The following is a 25,169-nucleotide window of genomic DNA, read 5'->3' on the forward strand; positions in this document are numbered from 1 at the left end:
TAAAATCGAAATTGAAAAAACAAAATTATATTTTTACATATTAGTTGATGAGATCATAAATAAATGGATATTTACGTTAAAGTTCTTATGTTTTATTCTAATTTTGATTATAGTGAATGTTATTGAGAAATAGATAGAAAAGTCCTTTGTTATCTGAAATCGGTGAAGGTGAAATCACTTCGAATTTCGATGGTTTGACTTTCAATTTATAACAATATCCTGCCATTAGCGTAAATAAAGAGAATGCAAGAAATTAACAAAAGTTTTTACGAAAAAATAAAATCTAAACGTTATTTAATGTTAGGGTCAGGATATTTCCCCCCATTATTTGTGTAAAACCACTCCGCTTCTAAAAGATATTTACAATAAATTCAATTTATTTCTTATAAATAAAAATCAATAACAATATTTGTATAATTAATTAATTAAATATATAGATTTATAACTAATAATACAAGTAATTAATTAACTCTATATATATATATTATTTGCTAACTTTTGGTAAAATAAAATATGTCTAAAATATCTGATGAAAAATTAATTAAACAATTAATTAGGTTTATTAATTTATATTTGTATGACTACCCAAATAACTAATTTACTAACTATTAATGTTCTTATTAATTAACTTTAAATTAATTTTAATTATTACTCTTAAGTATTTATAAATAATTTTGTATTTAAATATAATTTAACATTGTTCAACCTGATATTGTATCAAGACGGTGTTGTATAATCCAACTTGATTTAATCCAATCCAATCCAATCCGATTACAATATTTAGTCTAATATAATTCTATGTGTCAAACGCAACATTGCTTTTTAAATGAAGTATAATTATTTTCAATAATTTACGTGTAAATAACATAAATTTGACAACCTAACAATTTATATGAGTATTTTCTCATAAAGACATTATATTAATTTAATTAAAGGTTAATAGTTATATTAATAAAATATAATTGATCATTTAGAAAACAATGAATTTTGTATAAAATAAAAGAATATGTTGAAGTTAAAGTAAATTTTTGATATTTTTACCTTTTAAAGGTAAAATTATCAATTTAAATTTAGGCTAAAACAATCTTAATAATCAAATATAATTAAAAAAATTAAGTCACAAAAATTAAATTAAGATGTCACAAAATATAATTTAAGATAGATTTAATTGATTAATTCTTGAGAATTCTTCTTTATTCAAAATTTCTAAAAATAATATGAACTTTCTATAATTATTTTTAGAGGTGGATGGATTTATAAAATTTGTGTGGTGGAAATATCACCACCCTTAATCTTGTTTTTTGCCATTACAATAAAAATCTTTTCTTAAATTCATTTTTGATGAGGACTTTTATTTTTTAGTAGAGCAAGAAGTAACAGGAAATGTAATAACTATTTTCTAACCCACCATGGACTTGAAAATGCAACTCAGGATGAAAAATGAAAAATAATAAATAATAAATACTTAACCAGTGTTAAGAAATTTAAACAATTAATTTTAAATGTCATTGATTTTGAGATGAAAAGATAACTAAATAGTGTAGCTTACATAAAGTCTATATTGCCTGAGTCGGATGTACCTGTGAGCTATTGTAATTTGTTGGCAATTTACTATTATTTTATGGGAAAATAATATTTTAGTGGGGGTAGTTTTATAAATAAATTTTATAGCACGATCCGTTTTATAAATTACATTTTGTAGTGGGTCAAATTAAATTTATTTAGGTGATGATAATTCCACCCTGCGGTTTTTGTAATAACACCGGGATTATTATTTTGGTTGTTGTAATTACAATTTTAACCTTATATAATTACATTATTTTTAACTTAGTTTCAGGTTTATAGGGTTTCTTCACTAAAATAGATTCCAATAACGTCAGGTATTTAATCCATAAAATCAATTAAATTATGACATTTGAAATTTGAAACCTAAAAAATTTTGGAAGATATGAATGCGTTTGAGATTGAGATTGGGCAGCTGTAACTTAAAAGGTACATCATTAAAATGTTTGGTAAATACTAATTGCTATAACTTGAAAGTTATGTTGATATGATTTTTCACTTATATGAAATAAAAAATTTATTATATCTTTAATAATTTTATCAAAATTATTATTTAAAATTTATATTTACTATATATTATTAACATTTATTTCATATTTACAATCTTTTTCTTCACAGCAGAAACTACGGCACTTCAATTCCAAACGTGACCTATGACGACGGGTACTTTTAGTTTCCAACCCAAATTAAATTTTTGGATTCCATTACCATCCCTAAATGTACTACTCTTGTGTTTTTTAAGTCAACGTATAGTCATCCACTTTTATTGCAGTCTTTTGAACTATATTCTTTAATGCAGCTCTCAATTTATAATCATCCACTTATATTTAAATTTTGGCATGATTTCTTTGTCTTGCAGAATTTCCATGAAAGTACTCTTCTGCATTTTGGCGTCCAAGGACTACAACGAGAGCTATCTTTTGTTTTTGTTTAATTAAAAGAGTAAATATTCGTTTAATCTCTATATTTTGATTCAAGTGTCAATTTACTTTCCATGTTTTAAAAGTATTTCAAGACATCCCATGCAGTTAAACATATTACATTTATTCACATATTGGACATTGATTTGTAATCTTAAGCATTGTATAAGTAAAGAACAAATTTATAATTTTTGTTTTGAGTAATTGCAAGTGTTGGGATACACTTGGGTTAAGAGATTGGGAATAATCTCTCGTTGTAAAGGTTTATTGACAACTTAGAAGTCAAGTGTAAGCATTTGAAGTCTTAGAGACTTACTTAATAGAATCCTCAAGCTCCAAAAGCTTGGAGGCGTAGACGTAGGCGAGATTGGCCAAACTATGTAAAAATTATCGTGTTTGAATCTTTCTTCCCTTATCTTTTTATATTGTGATAAATTTATTTGTAATTACTTTAAATTCGTTTTAGATTTGCATTGAGTTTTGTTTTAGAATTGAATAATTTTTAGAATTTCAATTCACTCCTTTCTTGGGTTGCATAACTAGAATTTCAATTTGAACTCGACCAAATCCTGAATGAAATTCCCATGACCCTTGAGGTTCTCTTAGTAGCAAAATTTCTGATACGTTACATGCAATCTTCGCTAGATTCTTCTTTTTCTTTCCAGAAGTTGAAATAACATCAGATAGTAGAATTTGTTTGCTTTGAATTTTCCTATTTTAATAACTGTTTGTAGCAGACTGGCCATGCTTTAAATTAAAGATCTATCATCTTGTCTACTGTCTTAGTATTTCCCGTTGGGTTGGCTCGCTTTTTCTGGTTAGTGGTTAATTCCTCTTCTTATTTTATGATGTCACTTAAATACTCTCCTTCATGATAGAGTTTGGATATGTAATTATCGCAAAGGAAATCACTTATTCTTCTCCATCTCGACATGGTAAAATATTCAATTGGCAGACTTGTATGTCCGTTTTATTCCATATGCAGCACTTGGAAATTCCTAGGTAATGTATTATCTTCCATTCTCATTGGCATTCCGAGCATATAAGCTTACAATCGCATTGAGCTCGAACGGGACTAATATATTGGTCACATGTTTGTCGACTAGCGTGGTTTCGCATTTTTCTAGATACTTCCAGGAAGTTCGTCTATGCCATCTTTCTTTCAACAATATTGCAATCTGCATGTTTGTGACATTTGATAAATCCCTCTAGCTTTCTCTCGCTCACAAACTTTTAAAAGAGAATGATCTGCTGTTACTGTAGTGCAAATGCTGTCGCATTCTCATTTCACGGTGAGCTCATGGGCACTCTATCCCCGACAAGTGCTTCAAATGAAGCATTAATATTAATGGATATCAATTTTACACCTTAAATTTCTGGTCATGTATGTGCGCAGTTGAAGTTTGCCTAAGGCAACGATGGAGTTAAAACAGTCTGTAAAATTCAAAATTTTGTATTCATATTCTGTCCTGGATCGACCATGAAAGTTTACATGTGGACAGCATCAGATCCCATAATATTCCAATGGAGAACAAATGATCCAATTGCCTTTTCGGCATAAGTACGTGTTTCTGTGCCTCTGACCCGATCATCAAAGCCTGTAGAGGATCCAATTCTGTGCAATTCTTTAGAGCCCACAACCAAGCCCTTTGCCAGCATCCCATTTCTTCAATAAGCTGTAGCGAGCAGATCTTTAGATATATACATTGGGGTGTATACAGTCTACTCCTTTATCCTCTTGAGTTCTTATCATTTCGTGTTTCCTAATCAATTACTTCAAAAAATAATAACGATAACAATAAGTACACTTGTGACAAGCTTCCAACGAACGAAGGAATATGGATCGAGAGCACACAATATTTTTTTCATCGGAAGTTGGAGTTGATGCTAATGATCTATTAATCGTTAAATTGTTGTGCTGTGCAAGATAAAATACATAAATTATAAGCCATAAATAATTGTTAAATTGGAAATATTGCGCTCTATTTCTTTAATTTCCTGACAAAAATGCGTTTCAGCAGGAAACTGGAATGTGTTTCACATGGACTCTGGAATTTGGTAACCTAGCTGGATGGATTAGAGCTCTACCGCAGCGTACTTAAACTAGGATAAAATACTGCTTGAAAAACCTGGGATTTTTGGTGACATAAAATGTTGCATAATCTTAAGTGCTTTCAACCACAGCTTTCAACGTGTGTGATAATGTGGAAGTGGTTCCTCACCCGCTGCTCCTACTCCCTTGGCTGGTGCCAAATCAGGCGACTTTGAAGTTGAAGCTTGCCCAGTAGGCAGTTAGACGTAACCATGCTGGCATTAATATGATAGCCTTAGAGCTTGAAGGTCTCTGTCCCTAGGAACGTGATGCTTAGGGGCGAGGTTGAGATGACGGAAAGACAGAAGAGGATAAGCAGCTGTAAACAGGGCATGCCACAGCGGTCTTGGGCTGGGCTAATAAAGTATAACTCATGTCTAACAAACAATATGACTAACTCTTTCCTTGTAACTTTGAAGTGCCTCATTCGCACTCTGCATTTCTTATTTCAACCTTGTGATTAATGCTATTAAATTAGTCTCTCATTGAAAAGTTTTGGTTCACTCTCTTATGAGATCCAAGTGTGTAATTAATATATTATGGTCCGAAATTTCGCTCTGCGGACATACGCATGTATTGCAATTACATTCGCGTTCAGTGTTAATTAACCATTTCAATATTTAATTAGCTTGTCTGGCTGCTCGACCGCAGCCAAGCTGCATTGATTTGTTTTCCTTTTCCAATTCCTCTTTCACATCACACTGCCGGACAGCTGCATTGATGTTAAGCAGTTAATGATTAGATTTAATGCTGAATTTACTTGTGCTTAATTTTGTATAATTTTTTTTATCACATGTGTATATATAACAATATATAATTAAGATTTAATTAGTTTAATATTCTTTTAACCCAACATTAAATCTAAATTCTAACGTTAAAGGGTTCACAAAAGATACAATCATCTTGCGGACGTTTTTATAAAATTATTTTCGGTCAAATTTTATCATTCATATATTCTCACTTGAAAGTCAATTAATTAGGACTGTAAATAAAAGGGTAATTTTTAAAAATCTCCCCTGAGGTTTGGGCTTGTTGCAAGTAGATGACGAGAATTTGTTTATTTGTAAAAAACCCTCTACCGTCAGTTAACTTTAACATTGACCGTTAGTTGACTTTGCAAAGACAATATTACCCTTAATAACAGTTTGTAGACGGAAATAACTAAAAAAAAATTAAAATTATTGGCGCGAAAAGCACAAACCCTATTTTTTGACAATTTTATCCTTGTCAATTCCAAAGATTTACAATATCATAGGTAAAGATTATAACTATTTTATTTTCAAGTTTTTAATTTTATCTTTTTTGTAGGAACTTTAAGAAAATATCAATAATTTAAAGAGGATTTTTCAAAATTTTAATTTTATCTTTCTTGTAGGAACTTTAAGAAAATATCAATAATTTAAAGAGGGTAAAATAGCCAACAATTTTAATTTTTTTTTTTTAGTTATTTCCGTCTACAAACTATTGTTAAGGGTAATATTATTTTTGCACAGTCAACTAATGGTCAATGTTAAAGTTAACTAACGGTAGGGAGTTTTTTTACAAATAAATAAATTCTCGCCATCTACTTGCAACAAACCCAAACCTCAGGGGAGGTTTTTAAAAATTACCCGTAAATAAAATACATATTATATAATTTTATTGGATAGTGCTATGCAGATGTTCCATAAAAAACTTTTCTTAGAACTCCGAAATATGCCTGGTTAGCTTTCCTTGTTTCGATGGGACTCTCACTTTTGGCTTGACGGGAAAGAGATCAAAGCCAATAATTGTCATTATCCATGTTCCAACACATCAATAAGTATGAAGTATGAACTTGCATTCTTTCAAGCTTAGAAGTTTTGTTGTAAGTCCCTATACTCACAGGATCAGCATATCTTTTTAAACAATTGCTAAGTTTGAAATTCTTATCCAAAAGGAGTAAAAAGAGCACATTTAAAAAAAAAAAAACTCTTTACAAAAGAGGAGAATTTTACTGTATATATTAGAGGTTTAAAGATATCAAGTGTGCCCTACAACAACTCAATAATATCCTATCACGTATATATTTATATTATAAAACTGTTAGATAATTTAAAGTTACATATCCCTTTAAAGTACATATATCACATTCTTATTGACATGTTGAATTACATTTGGTACATATCGAATTATATTTGATACATATCGTAGACTTTCTCTTACAAAAAAGGAATGGAATGTACTTATAAAATACATTTTTATGACAGCAAAATAATATTGTATTGTTTAAAACTCTCGCATTAAAAGTGTGGATGACAGCAATAAAGAATGACTAATATTGAAAAACTATTAATCAAGAATAAATATGAATTTAGTATTCATAGAAGTCATCATAAAGATAAAGACAAATGGAATAAACAAATTTTAGTCTAATCTCACCAACAATCTGAACTTTGGTTTTGATAGAATTGTTGTAGCTAGCGAACTAATTTTAAATTTCGTAAAAAAATTAAAAGGATGCAATAATCATCTTCAAAGAAGCCATGATTAGGACAAATCCTCGAAGAATAAACAATGGATAATGTACACTGCTTTGTATATATCCATCCTTTTCACTTTAAATTATAATTAAAATGCAGCTTAGACCTGAAGAGAAATTAAAGTAGTCAACGGTTTACAAGGATTAAGTTGCAATAGAAAATTAAATTGAACTAGAATAATTAAAATGTTCGAATCTTTGAAGAACTGATGTCTCAATCGCGCCTCTTGTTTGTTAACGTCTGGTTATTGCTTATTTTTATGAAACTGTTAGCTGACTTTATAGATAATTTGCCCCATTGTGCCACAGCATTTAAATTAAATATTCGTAAAAGATCATGAGAAATTCTGAAAAAAATAATTTATTTAGATTTTGAGTGAGGGAAATTCCAAGCATGAAACAGGCAGAGCATAATATAGAATATAATATTGGGAGTAAAGGAATATTTCGATAATTTTTCAAATATTATCGTAAAGAATGTGGAGCATTCTTGGACGAAAAATGATTTGATTTGTTTAAAATGGCAAGTTAATCATCCGGTTTTTTTTTTTTTTTTAATTTTTTCTCTAAGAATCTTCAACAAGCAGATTCAATGAATAACATTAGCCTATGGTTCGAGAAGAAAAAACTCTCGCAGTTGAAACTGAGTTGTTTTTTCATTGAAGTTAGCATGTCCTCATCAAAATTGTGCTCCCCAAAATTGACTTAATTTATATAACTAGCAAGAATATTATTGGAGCCAAAAAAAAAAGAGAGATTAATCCTTGAATATTTTATAAACGATTATTAATCAAGACCAATATTTTAGCATAAATTGGCAAGAGCCGACACAATTAAGGATTTGATCAAAACACTATTGTTTAACTATATAATAATTTAATATGCTGTAACTAGACAACTTAGTTTCTAAACTATGATGTTTTCAGATTTATATTTTAAAACGAACACGCGAGAAATACTCATATTTTAAATTTCTTATTTAAAAGATGTTGAGAAACATAGTTTATGGTAATTAAATTAAATTTGTAATATACCTTATTATGATAATTTTGGCGAGGATAAAATAATAAAATAGTGAATAAAGTTAACACCTTTATAACAATAAGAATTTTGAATTATTTTAAAATATCAAAGAATTTTGCTTATTTCACCAAACAACAGCCGTGCAGCTACACTCATTTTTCCTTGTCCTATTTTTCGAAGTTTTAAATTTTAAAACAATGCCGGCATTTTCCACTCACAAATATATGAAATCCCACCTACTAGTTGAAGATCATAAACAATGTATCAACTGAAGAAAAAAAAGAAAGAAATGGATGAAATATTTATTTGAGCTAGAGTCAAACTAAAACATTCATGTATACGGATTATTGATGTGTTTATGTTAAATGTACCAAAGAAGACATATAGCAATATGATTGCATTGTTTTTAAAGATTTCACAGCTCATCATGATTGCATTGTTCGTGTTGTTGATTAATAGAATACATATATGCTCTTCATCCACCAAATCAGAGGATATTTATTTCACAGAGCTAACCATGTTATTACCCTAACCAAATATGACAGAACCAGCTGCAAATTATAAATGCCCCCAATCATCTTCTGTTTTCTTATAAATCAAACCTGATTTTTTCACCAACGTACGAAAGTTTGAAAACATTAAATCATTTGATACTTGATTAATGGATTCTAGCCCAGTGAATTAATTTGGCTAATTCCAGGCCTCATATACAATTATTAGTGTTAGAGGGGGAAAAAAAAAAACACTTCTCCAAAATATTCGACTATTAATTAGGTAAGGACCCAACAACCATGCTCTTGAAATGTGGACGCTAAAATGACATAGATAAATTATGACGTATTATTTGATTATTAGACCCAGAAAGCCGAACTTATTATATAACAGCAGGAAACATATATATTCAATAAAAGTCTCAATACACTTGGTCGTTGTATTCATGTTTTTTTAATTTTTTTAGTTCTAGGTTTACATTTTTGTAGTGCCATACATCTTATGAGGAGTAAAGTTCAATACATATCCTGATTAGGAGTCATATTTTTATTTTACTTAATAAATTTTTTCTGGTGCCATCGAGGTTTCCCAAAAAAAAAAAAGTTTCCGTTTTTTATTGTTAGATATTGGTTTTGTTTCATGCATAGGGGAAGAGAGGATTTACAAAAGATCTTGACAAAACTTTTATAGCTTTTTTCTTTACAGTGTGTCATGCATGCAGCGCAAGGCAGCGAAAAGAGATGAATTAGCTTTGACAAAAGGAATATTTTCTCAGCGAGATGAAATCTCATTTAATTTCTTCAGGCAAAAGTTTTGAATCCAATTACAGAATCTACGGACAGAGATTAAAAAACATTCTACATTTTGTGCACGTGATCAACTCCATTAAAAAGAGTAAACATACAAATGGAATTCCCTTAGGGTCCAAATTAGCTTGTTAAGATATAGGTATTTTACCCCTTTGTAAAGAGTGTTATAACCAAATTGGATAGTGTTTGGCTAAAAGTATGTGAATTTGAGGAATTATGATAGTTTTCACTATGGAATTTCTCTAGAGCAAACATGCGAGTGTATCGAATTATGCATTGGAGCAAGATTATATATAATATCTTGCTACAATATAATATTAAAGAGTAATTTTTCAATCAGTGATCCCTGACTTTAATAAAGTCAGTGATAAGCTAAAAAATAAAATAAACACATTCTTCAATGTATTGTATTTTGTACTGTAATATATTGAAATTTAATTTTTTTTTGTCTTTTAGACAATCCCTGATTTTATTAGAGTTAGAGATCCCTAATTAGAAAACCACTATAATATCAAATTATAATTAGATAGTGCAATTTAGCTTAAATCCAACTTTTGACTTTTTAAGAAAACCAATTTGATAATGATTTGATGTTTGGCTTGTTTATCTCTTCTTCCAATTTTTTTTAATGCTTTATGAGTTACTATGTTCACACCGTTTACCAATTTGGCCAAATCTTGCTTTTATGGTGCTAGGTTCTCAATTTGTGCAACTCGGTGGGCTGTGTACATTTTTTTCAGATTCAAAACCCTAACTCGATCGCTCTGTGATGTTGGTACTCAATCGTAAATAACTTTTCGATTCCCCTATTTTGGGTTATATGAGGCCGACACCATTATCAGATTTGTAAAACTAATAACTAGAAAAGAAAAAAAGAAAATTACTACCCACAGAAACCAAACGCGGAATCTAGAGGAAAGATTAATTAACAATATAGGCTAGATTAATTAGGGTTAACTTATTAGTTATTATAATCCCTACGCATGAAAAGAGTCGTCTAAACGTATCTCTAGCAACATGACTCAGAGAATATGAATGATAAGTGAGGAATAATTCCAAAGCTAATAAAAAGAGCAAAACGACCAAATCACCAAACGCTGACAGAAGCTAATGATTTGGACATTATTCCGGAGCATGTATTTCATGACGAAAACTCTTGAGCTGTCCGGCCATCGAGAAAAGAAAAGAGAATCAATTCAGAGAATTAAATAATAAAAAAATCAGTGTGCACCGACAAAAAATTAGAAGAACAGAGAGAGACGCGGACCAGAGAGATGCGCGGCTGTTAAATTGTGAAAATGTACATTGGAAAAAAAAAAAAAAAAAAAGAAGAAGCAAAACTATGAACTTTTATTGCTGTACGATGACAATCAGAAAGATGATGAAATATTCAACTGTTCCAACCACAACTCGTATCTTTTGCCTCATTCTCTGATTTAAAGCTTCAATTAAAACAAACCTAATTAATTAATTAATTAATCAGATGTGCTTCAACTAAAATCAGAGAACAATCAATAGAAACCCATTTTCAGTCCTCACATTTTCATGTGTCATAAAATGTGTACCAAATTAATATAACCCATTTTCAGTCCTCATACTTACACGTGCCATAAAATGTATATTAAGCTACACAATAATCAAGTTATCTACATTTTGTATGTCTTGTCTAATTTTCTCTTTTAAAAAATAAAAATAAATTAGAGTCTCTTGAAAACTTTTAAAGATTTTGTGTTTATGCCTTTTGAGGTTAGTGTATAATTAATTATAATTCAATTACTTTAATTTCTTATTTATTAAGCAATAAACTCATGTAAATTTTACTCATTTGAGGTTAAAGTCATGAGAGAATTTTAGTCTAAAAATGACACCTTTGAAAGATTAAAAGGGGCAAAAGCTCTTAATAGAACATAAATAAAGAGATCAAAGAGAGAGAGAGAGATGGGGAGGGATAAATTTTAGAAATGAAAGATTAATGATTGTTGAAAAAGAAAAACAACCGGCCAATATCTTTCATAGAAATTGGCTTTAAAAATAATAAGATAATTGGCTAGGACAGAAAAAAGAAAAGAAAAGAAAATTAAATAAATGACTATAAACTTAAGCAAAGAGCCTAATGTACGTAGATGAAAATTAGTCTGTACAGATAACACAAAATTAGTCTTTACAGTTGCCCAGGCGAAAATTACTTTTTTTTCTAATTAATTATAAAGTAATGTTTTTTCTTATTAAAGAAGAATATATCAATTTCATTGAGGAGAATCTTGCCCCCACACGTTTACTTGCGTGTGGGATGTTTAAAATGTCCGCCCTCTTACAAGTATTTAAAGGAGACAAACCTCGAGACATCCACTGCACACAAAACCGGACCACAGCAAGGAAACACTCAGATCCAAACCCAAACACAAAATACATAATTCCAAAAAAACCCAACAATGGGCCAGTACTCATTTATAGTACTCTTGTTTCAGCTCATTTTGTGCAGCCACCGGATTGTGACCGACGCAGCGGGTGGCGGGTGGCAACTCCTCCAGAAAAGCATTGGCATATCATCCATGCACATGCAACTCCTCAACAACGACCGTGTCGTAATGTTCGATCGATCTGACTTCGGACCATCAAATTTATCGTTACCCCCTGGCAAGTGCCTTAAGACTGACTGCACTGCTCATTCCGTTGAGTACAGCGTTTTGACCAACGAGTTTCGGCCTCTTTTTGTGCAAAGCAACGTATGGTGCTCCTCAGGCGCTGTGAGGCCTGATGGCGTCTTGATCCAGACCGGTGGATTCAATGATGGCGAAAAAAAGATCAGAAGTTTCGTGCCTTGTAACGATGAATCCTGTGATTGGAAAGAAATTGACGGACTTGGTGCTAGAAGATGGTACGCCACTGATCATATATTGCCTGATGGTAGGATAATTATCATTGGCGGGAGAAGGCAATTTAATTACGAATTTTATCCGAAAAATGGTGCTCCGAACGTGTACAGCTTACCATTCTTGGTCCAAACAAATGATCCTAGAGTCGAGAACAATTTATACCCCTTTGTTTTTCTCAATGTTGATGGATTCTTATTCATTTTTGCTAACAATCGAGCAATATTGTTCGATTATGTTAACAACAAGGTGGTTAAACAGTACCCAGCTATGCCCGGCGGCGATCCGAGGTCTTATCCGAGCTCGGGCTCTGCGGTTTTGCTTCCATTGAAGAACTTGCTGGCTCCCAGCGTTGCAGCTGAAGTTTTGGTGTGTGGTGGAGCCCCGAAAGGAGCTTATGAGCAAGCAGAAAAAGGTGTCTTTATCGCAGCTTTGAATACGTGCGCACGGATTAAGATAACCGACCCGACTCCAACATGGGTCCTGGAGACTATGCCTCAGCCTAGAGTCATGGGTGACATGACATTGCTTCCCAATGGGAACGTGCTACTCATCAATGGTGCGGGTAAAGGAACTGCCGGGTGGGAACTCGGGCGGGACCCGGTTCTTGCCCCGGTGGTTTACCGACCTGATAACATACCGGGGTCGCGTTTCGATTTGCAAAATCCATCAACCATACCCCGCATGTATCATTCAACAGCAGTGTTACTTCGTGATGGCCGAGTCCTTGTTGGTGGCAGCAATCCCCACGCGTACTATAACTTCACAGGCGTGCTATTTCCTACGGAACTGAGCTTAGAGGCATTCTCTCCCTATTATTTGGACGCTCCTTTTGCTAATTTGCGGCCAACAATCGTTCTACCCGAATCCCAGTTTACGCTAAAATACAAGCAAAAGTTTAGAGTACGATTCTCAGCCAGCGGTCCAGTCGCCTTAAATAAAGTGACTGTAACGATGGTGGCGCCATCGTTTAATACACATTCTTTCTCAATGAACCAGAGATTGTTGGTGCTTGCAAGTGACACTGTGACAAAATTGGGGAACTCGGGTTACGAAATTGTAGTGAATTCACCCGGCTCTGGAAATCTTGCACCGTCCGGATATTATCTTCTATTTGTGGTTCATCAAGATGTTCCAAGCGAGGGCATTTGGGTCCATGTGCAGTAACTTTTTTTTTTCCCCCTCACGTACTCTGGTTTCAAAGTAAAAGAATTGTTTGAGTTAATTCTATCTTTACAGTTTACAGATTTATCATACCAATTCTACCAATTGCAATTGTATTTACAAAAGTAATAATGATAATAATAATATATATATATAAAAAAAAAGAGTGAATTGTTGTTTCATTGTTTGTTACGTGTATACGTGTGTGTGTGTGTGTATATATATATATATATGTACGTGTGTGTATAAATAAATAATCCTTTACTTTAAGTAAAGGAAAAGGGAATAATTACTTTGATCAGTGCGATTACCCTCTTAAGAATATAAATAAACCAAATTGAATTACGGCAAGCAACGAGAGCTAGAAAAAGAATGCAATGACAAGAAGAGCATATATTATGCAGCTGAAACTAGCTTATAGAGCTAAGACGTGGCAGAGGTATACGTAATAATTAAATATTTAAATATGTAAGCGAGAAAAGGTAAAGCTTTTGAGCTTTGAGATAGGAAACTATTCTCATGATCTCGCCACATGGTCGTATCCTGTTTAGCAGTCAGATGATATTGGTTTTAATAATTTCTCTTTACCGATTAGTCCTTTTGCCCTTTTGCAGATATGCTTTATGACGAGATATCACTTGAAAAAAAAAAAAGAAAAAGAAAAAGAATACAGCTGTTTTCAGTTTTCCCTCTTATGCAAGTTTTCTCAAGCCTTTGAGATTAATATTCTAGTTTCCCATCAATTGAAGAACCAGCCAAAAGATTGAGTTGCGTTGCAGTTATAGTTGATAGATATATATAGCTTGGGCTGCATTATATTGGGAGGGGTCAAAATCATGTAATGCAAATTCTAATTAATTAAGACTTGTTACTATGGACCTCAATAAAGGATAGACTCTGCTCAAGAGTCATTTTAAGAGTCAAAATTTTGGCAGAACGTGAACGTCACCTTCCAGGGGACCGGCCCAGCACAGATCAAATCATTCTCTTAATCATAGTATATATGAACATATAATGACTTAATCAGTTCATTATACAGATTTGGAATCAAAGTTGAACCAATGATTGCGGGTAGAATGAAGGCGACATCAAAGGGTTTTTTTTTTCGCTCATGCTGCTGAGATGAGGACTCCCGTTGTGTTTCTTTCTTACTCTAATTAATACTTAATTATATATATATATATATATAGTCTGCATCAGTTACTTGGATTATATATTTTTCTTTCAGGAATACGATGTCGTATGTGTCCAAAATTATATTCCACATCATCATAAAAGATATATATGAAATGTGGAAGAAATGATAAATAGAACGCGGTTTCGATCTACACAATTGTACACCGTTGGTGTTGGCCACCAGGCTAAGTAAAGAAATCACGAACTTGCGAGAAGTGAACGTGTGTTCAAACTACGTACAAAATCCTTGGACTCTTTTTCAAACTCATTTTTGGCCTGGACAGCATCAACATACTTTTGCCTCTACTTGTTAAGTCCTATTTAGGCTTAGATGTCAACAAGAATATATTCACACTCTGTAGGAAAATGTGACCCGGCCATAGTTTTCGAATTTGAAAACATCAATAATAATAATAATAATAATAAGCTGATAAGTTAAATTAGACAGAGGTAGAATCCTTTGATTTGGGTGAACATCCGTGAATGAAATAGAAAAATTAAATTTTGCTTGAGGACATCTTATTAATTTTGGTGAAATAGCACGAACTACATGTGGCATGTGCATGCAGAAACATGAAAAAAAAAAAAAAACATAAAACTAAAAGAATAAATAAATAAAAGAGATTAAGGAAAAAAAAATGAATAATTTACACCAAAAAAAGAAAAAGAAAAAGAAAAAAGAAAACATACGCAATCTATATAGGGATAAGTTTCTCGTGGGACAGGTAAAACATGGGATTCATGCATGTGATGTGGGGGAGATCTGAGATTGGCGTTATTGATAGAAAAAAAAAAAAAAAAAAAAAACAAAACACAGTGAATAAAATAAATGAGAGAATCAGAAAGAGCCATAACCGTGTCGTGTGTGCCAAAAGAGTTTCGGCGCCAGTATTTGCAAATTGCAATTGTTTGCGATTGGGCGGATAATGGCGATTGCCACTTAATGTGTCACGGGTTATTATTGGGATTTGGCACCTTGAATCTCAAAGTTCACAAACCTGTTTCTGCTTTCTATTTTCAACAGTCTAGTTAACACTTTAGCTACACACGCCCTGTCTCTATCTCGAGCTGGTGGTCCTCCATTTATGGAAAAATGGAACCCAAAATTAAAGAAAACCATCATGAGTTGAGCTACCAGCAACCCTTATAGATATATCTTATAAAACCCTATATTTAGTATGTTTACACTTTTGACCCTAAAAATAATTTTATATAACTAAAAAGTTCTTTCTAAACTCTGTTTTCATTCTTCAATACTGATAAATACGGGACAATCGATTATGTCTTAATCGACTATGGAAAATCTATAAATAAATAAAAAAAAACAACTATAGAAAAAGTGTTTGAAATTTTAAATTATGAACAATCCAAACTAAAAATAGAAATTTTAACAATTCACACAAAAAATATATTGAATTTAAAAAAAAAATTACTTAAAGGGTGAATGTTAAAATTCTTTTTTGGAGAGAAAAAAAAAATTAAGATTTTTTGGGGTTTTATCCGGAAATAGAAAGAAAGGATAATGATCTGAAACAAGGCTATTGGTATTATGAAAAGTTCTCAAATGAATTTTGTACATGAGAGGAAATCTAAACCAAAATGAAAATATTATGAGTCCCTATTGGGCTTTCCCGAAAAGCCAACAATATTAAAGAGAAATCTATATTTTTTTCCCCGAAAAAGTTGAATACATGCATGTACTCGAGAGAAGTGGTGCACCAGCCCTTACTGGGCTGCAAAGCCAATGCAAGAACAATTTATGTTTAAAAAGAAAAAAAAAATTGTACAGATAGTTTGTCGGGAAGTGAATCAGGCTCCGACAGTCCGACTCCGTGGCGTGGCTATACATTTATTTGGAAGATTGTAATTTTTCAAAGTTCAAAGGGTCTGTTTATAACTTTCTGTATAGAAATATATGCCTGCTAGTCTAGCATTGCTAGTATATTAACCACTTTGCCAGAGCCTTATCCCGAGCTTGTTCTGGCCCATTGTAAGATAAGAATAAATGTAATGCTCAAAATGAGGACAAGTAACTTAGACCGGTGAAGTCGGTAAACAAAAGGTAAGAACTTGTAGAACAAGTTTAAGGTCAATATTAGTCTAGTTGTGAGCGAGGCAAGAGAGGAACGTCACAGGAATCAACTATCGGTGAGAAAACCAAGTTGAAGCACGATTTGTAAGGTACAAAAAATTGGTCATCAGAAGCCGGGAAGCAGGATCGGTGGACTTTGTACAGGTGCTTTGGAAATTGGAATGTGATTACCAGAAGCCGGGGGGTTCTGTAAATGGATCACTCGGTTGGGGTTAAGCCAAAATCCATGTCAAAATTGTAAGCCACTGGAAAATGGTTACAGTTTTTGCTGCCAAGTGTCGACCTTAAGGTTATATAACGCCTCCCCTGCTTGTTCCATTGTATTTTCAATTTCAATTGGTCATAGAAATCGCCGGGGTGACATAAATAAACAAGTTTCCAGAAATCATTCAAATCACGGTATGATTTATGCTGGTATTGAAATAAGAGTCTGGGCTGAGAAAGAAAATTTGGCCAAGGACTCTTACAAATAAAGGAAAGTCTCCATGTAATTTGCCTTATTCAGAAATGTCATATATGATAAGTCAGACCTGTTGAATCTGGCAAATCTGGTGGCTTACCTAGAGAAGAGTACATTGTAGATGAAATGCAAGTCCTACATTTCCTAATTCCATTTGAGATGATTACAAAGTTTTTGTCAAGCATACAGGAGTATATAAATCATGAGTTATAATGAACAATTATATGTTTCCGAAAATCATCAATGACTTAACAGCCAAAATCAACATTATATTGGGAGTATCACATGATAAAGCAAATTCAATAGGTAAATTACAAAATAAGAGCCATAGCATAGAGGAGACTTGAGTATATAAGTCTAGTGTAGACAATAAAGCACCACAATAGATGGGCGGGCAAATTACAGCAAGTTCAACATGATGCCCCCTCAGGGTTTAAGTTCAACACAATGAAACAAACACCATGCATAATAAAGAACAACCCCTTTTCTAATATTAGTCCTAGTTCCATTAATCTTCCACAAATACATGCAGTTTGCTTCCACAAATATTTTTTTGACCTACCAAATTGATGCAACTTAGATTTACATTTATTTTTTTGTCTGAATTTTTTGAAGTTTAAATGAGTATGTAAATAGATATTTGAATGACATGTTTATATTTTCTTCTTTAATATCTGACTATGAGTGGCATTTTATTGTTTTTATAAATTAAAAATATCTTAAATATAATTATTTCACATTTATGCCATTGCAAATTAAAACAAAAAAGGATTAAAATTTATAGTTTAAGAAATAAATATATTTTATAGGTATATTTAAAAATATAATATTTACTTTTCATTTAAAATTTTCTCATTTAGTCACAAAAATTTCCTTTTTATACTCAAATGTAAAATATTAATCACAAAAAACAAGCATGCTAATTTAAGAAAATGTCTAAAATTAATAAAATTCCATACTTTATATGTTTAACAAACAATTCCTTAACTCCACTAAAAAAGTAGATGGTTGGCATTAAGTGAGAATCGCGATATTCAATATATAAATGATCACTTATATTGAATTCTTTTTTTTCAATCGGCTCAATCGAGATTCGGTGATAAAGTGGGATTGAAAACAAGGTTTCCAAACTTTTGATTAAACCCTAAGATCATGTTTAGCTTGAAGAAAGGGGAGGAGAGGGAAAGAGTGGAATAGAGAAGAAATTAGCAGTTTATAACTCTTTTCTCCTAATGCAATGACCTTTTCCCCTACTATACTGTAAAATTTTTCAAATCTTCCCTGTTGATGCATCTTTTAGTCCAGCATACGCGAAAAGGACGGATCCACCTAAGAAGTGGCCATACTGAGACTACGACACGGCCTCCTATGAGAGGCTGCAATTTGAAATTTATCAACACGAGACGAAAGCCCAACGAATAAGTTCAACGAGGGGATAGAAAGCCGGCAGGTTATGAACTTCTTTTCCCAGAAAAGAAGCGACGACGGTAATCTGGCAACCGAGGAGTTTGTGCAGTTGTGCTTTTAATAAGCATTACACTTGTCTTTTACTCAAGGTTAAAATTGTAAATGCAAGTTGGGTTTTGTGAGAATGATTGAGGGTGCCAATGGCTCAACTCTAATAAGGCTTATGAAGAAGGCATTTGCGCAAATAGCTGCCCCGCGTAATTTAAACTGCAAACATCGGCCGATATTCCATATTTGTGGTGCCACGTTGAAAACGTATACGATGAGACTGCATCAACTCAATTTAGGGAAATTTTTTTTTTCCTTTGAGAATATTTGACTCAACCAGGAGTCCGTGGAAAGAACCCATTAGCCTTCCAATGAAAATTCAAAATTGGCCGTCTCAAGAAGATTGGCAAAGAAAATAAAATTGCCGAAAATCCATACACGCAAGTCCTTAAAACCACCGATGAAGGTAAAGTGAAACAAGATAAGCTCCACAATAAACATTTATCTAGCAAATATCAAATGCCAAATATTCTTCAATCCATCATATCATTCTTTACATGTAAAAACCGAAATAAAGAAAAACTAGCAAACTAAATAGGAAACTGACGACTACCTAAGGAATCACAAATTAAGCACGCTCGCCTCGGATTCGCCTTGCCAGTTGAATATCCTTGGGCATAATGGTGACTCGCTTGGCATGGATAGCACAAAGGTTGGTGTCCTCGAACAGACCCACGAGATAAGCCTCTGCCGCTTCCTGCAGCGCAAGAACCGCGTGGCTTTGGAACCTCAAATCTGTCTGTCCAACCCAAAACCATGTCAATAATGAATTCATGATTCCAAACATCAATTTCTTTTAATCATAATTAAAAAATTAGCATTATCAGCCGAGCAGATCTTGCAAAATTTACCTTGAAATCTTGAGCAATTTCACGAACCAGCCGCTGGAAAGGCAGCTTGCGGATCAAAAGCTCAGTGCTCTTTTGATATTTGCGGATTTCACTGTAGGTTCAACAAACAAACAATCATTAACCAAATACAAATTAATTAAGCGTTTCTATTCAAAACCAAAAAGGTCAAAATCAAAGAAAATTCACCGTAGGGCGACAGTTCCTGGACGGTAACGATGGGGCTTCTTGACTCCACCAGTTGTTGGAGCAGATTTTCTTGCAGCCTTACATCAATTGGAAAATCAATTTCTCAGATCTAACTAAGAATTACCATTCAGCAAGAAATAAAACTAGTGCAATAAATTACTGAAACCCTAGGCTGAAGACAGAAATGTTTGCTTGTAAACGTACATGCAAATTTTCCCGCAAGTAATTTCTAATCAAATTGCGTAGAAAACATTAAACACCGACCACTTCTCTAAGATAATTTTCCTTCTAACCAAACAGACTAGGGAAAAAGACAAAAGGATGAAACCCTAGCGAGACACACCTTTGTGGCGAGCTGCTTCCTCGGAGCCTTTCCTCCAGTTGACTTGCGCGCGGTTTGCTTCGTACGGGCCATTACTCTTTAATCACCAACACAAACTGCAAAATGCACAGATCTGAATGCAACGCCTCAATAACGTAAAGAAATTCAAAGAAAAGTTTGTGAATTCCAGGTTTAAATAGGGAACAAAGGAGTTACGTCGGTTTTTTAAAAAGATACTTGAAACGGCGGCGTTGCAAGCCTTTAGAAAAGTCCTTGATCCTAGTGCTTGTCTTTGATTGGCCCGTTTAATGATAGGGGGATCGCCAGCTTGGACGAGTTGTGTTTCTTCTGTGAGAGAAAGTTGCTGCCGACTCACATGAGTCAAAGTAGTACTAATGTTTTAGTCCCTTTATAATTTTAATTTATTTAATAAATATATAATTTAATCATTTTATTAAATAAGTCTCTAACTTAACTTTATTTTGAAAAGAAAAGAAAAATTGAATTGGGAAGATACATGAAAATAAAACAAAACCTATGATATTAAATGAAAAAGTATAAAAATTTTACGGCCATAACTAAAATTGTATTGGGTTAGACCGAGCTAACCTAGGCATTGGCCCGCCTTTGCTCTATTTAAATAATATAAATGTATTTTTTGTTGGCACTTATTATCTTATGTAATAATAAAAAATATATAATTATCTCATAATTATTTTATGTAAAAATATAAGGTACACAATTATTTCATAACCATTTTAATAAAATTTTAACGATCGCTAAAAAAATGAAATAATAATTAAATTTTTACTAAACAATTGTGAAAGTAATAATACTCTTTTTTATTTATGTGTTATCCTAACTGATATAATATTTATATAATTCACGTATGTCAAATTCGTAAATAACATAAAATAACTAAGGGCCAGTTTGGGATTGCGGAGGCTGATGAAATAAGTTGATTGTGTTATGCATATGAAATAAGCTGCTAATTAAAAAAGTAGTTTGGTGTTTGTTAAACCGTATTGTTGCGGTTGTTGCGAGTTTAAAAAGTAGAATACATGTATTTGGTAAATTTTATTCTGAAAGTGTTGTTGTATTATTTAACGACCAAAATGGGCATACGTTTTAATTTTTTTATTTTATGTTTAATAAATTGATTAGACATATTTTTTCTTAAATATGTGAAATTAATTAAAAAAACTCAATTAAGAAAAATCTAAGAACTTCATAATCTATTACATAAAATATAATAAAAATTTATACTTTTACATAATCTAAATAAAATAAAAAGTAATATGTATTACATTCACAATAAATTTTTTACAATAAAATTATGACTCTAATAATTTATATATTAGGGTTTATGAACAAACACGATATAATTATTTTTTTATTAAAATACTAAAGTTATAACAAATATTTTTTAAAAAATATAATAATTTATTAAATAAGCTTATTATAAAAAATAATCTTATACTTAATTTAAAAAACTACAGGCAATATAAAAAAATTATAAAATAAACTATTTTTATAAAAAATTATAAAATAAACTATTTTTATAAAAAATTATAAAATAAACAGCTTATTCGGTTTTAACCTCCATCCCAAACGGGCCTAAGGTAGTGTTTACTTGCTGGAGTGTGGAGTGTGGATTCCTCCCACTCCAGTGTTTACTTACCTTAAAAAAGGAGAGAGTGGGAGTGAGAATCCGTGGGTCCCACTCAATTTTGGAGTGGGGAGTGGGATTCCCACTCCCATTGGGGAATCAATATGTGGGAATCCACTCCCCCTCTTTCCATTTTATCCTTATAATTAAAATAAAAATAAATAAATAATATTTAATAAAATAAATAAATAATATCATATTTAATAAAATAAATAATATCATATTTAATAAAAATAATAATTATATCATATTTATTTTATTAAATTTAATAAAATAAAAATAAATGAATATTATATTTAAATTAATAATATTAAACATTAATTTTAATAAATATTAATTAATTATTTAATTAATAATAATAAATATTTTATTCTAAAAAATATTAATTTTGTACTATATTATCAATAATAATATTTCATTTGTGTTGCTATTATTAATAATTTTTATTCACATAATTTAAATTTAAATTAATAAAAAATTATAATTTACATAATTAAGAATATTAGTAATTATTATTAATTTATAAATATAATAAAATATTTATTTTATTTTCTAAATATATTTTTTATTAATTTTTTAATTACAAATTATAATTCTGTACATAAAGATAAAATTATAATTTAAAATAATTTACTCCCAATCCAAAATAAAATAAATAAATAATTAAAATTCTAATTAACAATTCATACTTTCATTTAGTCTAAATAAACACCTTATTTCCAATCCCACTCCACACTCCTAATCCAAAAATTCCCACACCTCAATATTCCCACTCCAATAAAAAAAATAAACGCAGCATAAGAACCGACAGAAACTTCTTAAACGGCGACAATGTTCCGCCGACATTACACTATCGAGCGACGAAGATTTGGAGCCGTGCAATGGTGATGCCAGCATCGAGCGGCCAAGATCTGGAGCAGCGGCGATAACGCACAGCTTTGAACGGAAAGCGTAATCTTTCTTCCGCCCGCACTCGTTAATATCTAATTCGAAACTGAAAATTTCACAGATATTGCAGCTATGGAGGGCAGAAAGAGCAGAGGCTACACGTGGGCAATATTGGCTGGACTCAATGCTGCTCTTGCTGCCGTTTCCGCTAAATTCATCTCATCTCAGGTATTCATTTTCTCATCTCTCAATATGATTTCAATTCTGGGACTCAATTAGGCAATCAATTTAACGGATTTCGACTTTTTCCAAATAGGGAGGAGATATATATTTGATTTAACTAAATGTTAACCTTTGGGCATCAATGGCTTGGTGTTTTATAGATGATGCCAGTATCATTTGTTTAAAATTGGAAGTCATTTACTTTGTGCTTGACTTAGTGTGTCATTAACCTATGATTATTTCTTGTTATTAACAGATGATTAGATATGGTCTGGTGATACTATTTAACGTGGCCATGTGGGGATGCTACATCAACAGTCTTAGAGTTCTCTCGTCCCTACAGGCTACCGTCACAAACTTTGCTACTAACTTCCTCTCTTCTGGTCTAGCTGGATTCTTCTTGTTTGAGGAACAATTGTCGTTTCAGGTAATTATATTTATTGGTTATGTGGTTAACAGTGTTGGAATTTGCCCACAGGGTTTGTGCATGCTTTTATCAATCTGGATCTTTTTAGGATTCCTCTTGCTCCACTGAAATAAAACAAAAATGACTCTGGTGTGAAGTATTGTGACCCTTACCTTTGCTTATTTTTAGAAGGTTATCTTAAGTATTGCACACCATGACTTAGTGACTCACCCCAAATTGTTTGCATAGTTGGTTTTGTAAATTGAGAAACCATGAAAGTGTTTGTTTGCCTCTGGTGGTTTGTCCTTCAATGAATGATAGTAGCAAAAAGATTGTTCTATGCTAGGTGATGTTCTTTGGTGTAACCAGAATGATCGGGAGAAAGTCAAATACTATGGTTTTCAGTTTGTTTGTGCTTGGCCCCAAACAAATTGTACTCTATATTGATAGGTATCTGTTGATATGCATGCATACCATTATGTGATGGGGAATCAATATTTTATTTTTTTAGAATATGCAAGAAAAGATTGTCTTTCTGCAATTTTTCTGAGTATCAGGATATGAGTATTTAGCGGTATCTTATCATATTGGCTGAAAATGAACTACTCATCCCAAAATCTTCATTCTAAGTGATGTAGCAATCACCATATGGATGTAGGATGGTGTAACAATTTATCTTGAAAAATTCATTATCCATTCGATGAATACCACATCATGAGGGCATCATTTGTGAGGATAAATTATTAGGATTTTTTTTTGGGTTGAGTATTACTTATTGAAATCTTAGAAGGTGATTGATAAACTTTAGAATCCATTTAAATGGAAAAAAAAAAAAAATTTCTTAGGCATCTCTATTGTGTGTCCTGTGCTTTCCTTTATCTGTATGGGATAGCATAATTTGCTTGCAGTATTTGACTTGAGTTGTTTTGTGAAACCACATCACGGTTTTGATTGATCATTGAATTTGAAATGCTTCTGGCCAAAGTACATATTGTTTTTGATCACCTTACCCATTAATTTACATATTTTTGATAAAACCTCATTTTGCAGTGGTTTGCAGGCGCCTTATTCATTGTAGTTGGAGTGCTTATTCTTAGTAAGTCAAGTATAGAGATGAAGGACAGCATAGATTGAGGTTGAAGCAAGATAATGGTTGGATCCAATGGTGCCTTCCCAAGAATTTCATTGTTTGAATTGAGGCGGGTACATTAAGGAAATGGCTGTTCAAAGAGCTTGGAGCCTGTACTCCTTTAAAAGTATGTGATAGAGTGCTTTATGATAATAAATAGATAGTATTGATCTAAATTGAACCAGTGGGTCGGCTCCCTATGGACCCTATCCAAGTGGCCGAGCCGATGCTATAGTCCATTGTATGTATGAATAATTGGCTTCATTGAAGTTAATTTTTGAAATATTTGAGCCTTTTTATGTAAGAAAGAGGATGAACATTCATCTGGTTGAAGATGCTCTTCGATTTAACTTCCGTCAAAGAAAAGCATAAAACATTGATGGAACATAAATAATTCAAAAATGTTATAATTCTATTCGAAAGAAAACATGTAATTGGGAAACCATGTGTATTTGGGATCTGATTCTTACATTCTTAATTAAAATATTAAATTTGTAAATTCAGCAAAAATAACATGGCTAGCATTACCACTTTGTGACTCCTAAATTTTTTTTACGTTGAGTCTATGACAAAAGAAAAGAAAGCAAGAAAAAGAAGAACACACAGGCAACAACTGTCGCAAAAGAGGCTACCAATTTCACTCCTTGCATTTCCTGGGGTCCATGACAATATGTCCTAATAAAACAAACAATCACAAAAGCTTCGATTAAGTATAGGAAACGCTGACGCACGGTCTTACCATCTCTCCTCTCTCCCAACCCACCAAAACAATCTCAACCGTCCAATCAACCAAGAATCTCTACGCTTAGTCCACTTT

General features: G+C 32.2%; 3 protein-coding genes across 4 annotated transcripts; 2 read left to right on the plus strand and 1 right to left on the minus strand.

Annotated features, from left to right (window-relative positions):
- Positions 1–11,750: 11,750 nt before the first annotated feature.
- On the plus strand, positions 11,751–13,476 carry LOC18041171 (aldehyde oxidase GLOX). Its single transcript, XM_024184368.1, has one exon. The coding sequence runs from the start codon at positions 11,832–11,834 to the stop codon at positions 13,437–13,439; it is 1,608 nt and encodes a 535-aa protein (XP_024040136.1). The 5' UTR covers positions 11,751–11,831; the 3' UTR covers positions 13,440–13,476.
- Positions 13,477–19,080: 5,604 nt separating this feature from the next.
- Positions 19,081–20,237, minus strand: LOC18042122 (histone H3.3). Its single transcript, XM_006435061.2, has 4 exons — positions 20,060–20,237; positions 19,717–19,793; positions 19,531–19,621; positions 19,081–19,418 (listed from the first exon to the last, which is right to left on the minus strand). Exons 1-4 carry the CDS (start codon positions 20,129–20,131, stop codon positions 19,248–19,250), a joined length of 411 nt encoding a protein of 136 aa, XP_006435124.1. The 5' UTR covers positions 20,132–20,237; the 3' UTR covers positions 19,081–19,247.
- Positions 20,238–22,457: 2,220 nt separating this feature from the next.
- LOC18042123 lies at positions 22,458–24,626 on the plus strand. Of its 2 annotated transcripts, XM_024184488.1 has the most exons (4): positions 22,458–22,658; positions 22,726–22,823; positions 23,074–23,244; positions 24,274–24,626. In XM_024184488.1, exons 2-4 carry the CDS (start codon positions 22,728–22,730, stop codon positions 24,355–24,357), a joined length of 351 nt encoding a protein of 116 aa, XP_024040256.1. In that variant the 5' UTR covers positions 22,458–22,658; positions 22,726–22,727; the 3' UTR covers positions 24,358–24,626. The 2 variants fall into 2 exon arrangements, with proteins under 2 accessions (XP_024040256.1, XP_006435126.1); XM_006435063.2 differs by having other exon boundaries at positions 22,458–22,823.
- The last annotated feature ends 543 nt before the right edge of the window (positions 24,627–25,169 follow it).

The sequence above is a fragment of the Citrus clementina genome, unplaced genomic scaffold (genome assembly GCF_000493195.1).
Source record: "Citrus clementina cultivar Clemenules unplaced genomic scaffold, Citrus_clementina_v1.0 scaffold_5, whole genome shotgun sequence".
In the NCBI taxonomy this organism is placed as follows: Eukaryota; Viridiplantae; Streptophyta; class Magnoliopsida; order Sapindales; family Rutaceae; genus Citrus; species Citrus x clementina.

Coding starts and splice junctions, on each gene's coding strand:
- LOC18042123 (XM_006435063.2), top strand. CDS start 22,728: ATGGAGGGCAGAAAGAGCAGAGGCTACACGTGGGCAATATTGGCTGGA. Junction 22,824..23,073: donor CTAAATTCATCTCATCTCAG/GTATTCATTTTC, acceptor TGTTATTAACAG/ATGATTAGATATGGTCTGGT. Junction 23,245..24,273: donor AGGAACAATTGTCGTTTCAG/GTAATTATATTT, acceptor CTCATTTTGCAG/TGGTTTGCAGGCGCCTTATT.
- LOC18041171 (XM_024184368.1), top strand. CDS start 11,832: ATGGGCCAGTACTCATTTATAGTACTCTTGTTTCAGCTCATTTTGTGC.
- LOC18042122 (XM_006435061.2), bottom strand. CDS start 20,131: ATGGCCCGTACGAAGCAAACCGCGCGCAAGTCAACTGGAGGAAAGGCT. Junction 19,794..20,059: donor GGAAGCAGCTCGCCACAAAG/GTGTGTCTCGCT, acceptor AATTGATGTAAG/GCTGCAAGAAAATCTGCTCC. Junction 19,419..19,530: donor AAATTGCTCAAGATTTCAAG/GTAAATTTTGCA, acceptor TGGGTTGGACAG/ACAGATTTGAGGTTCCAAAG.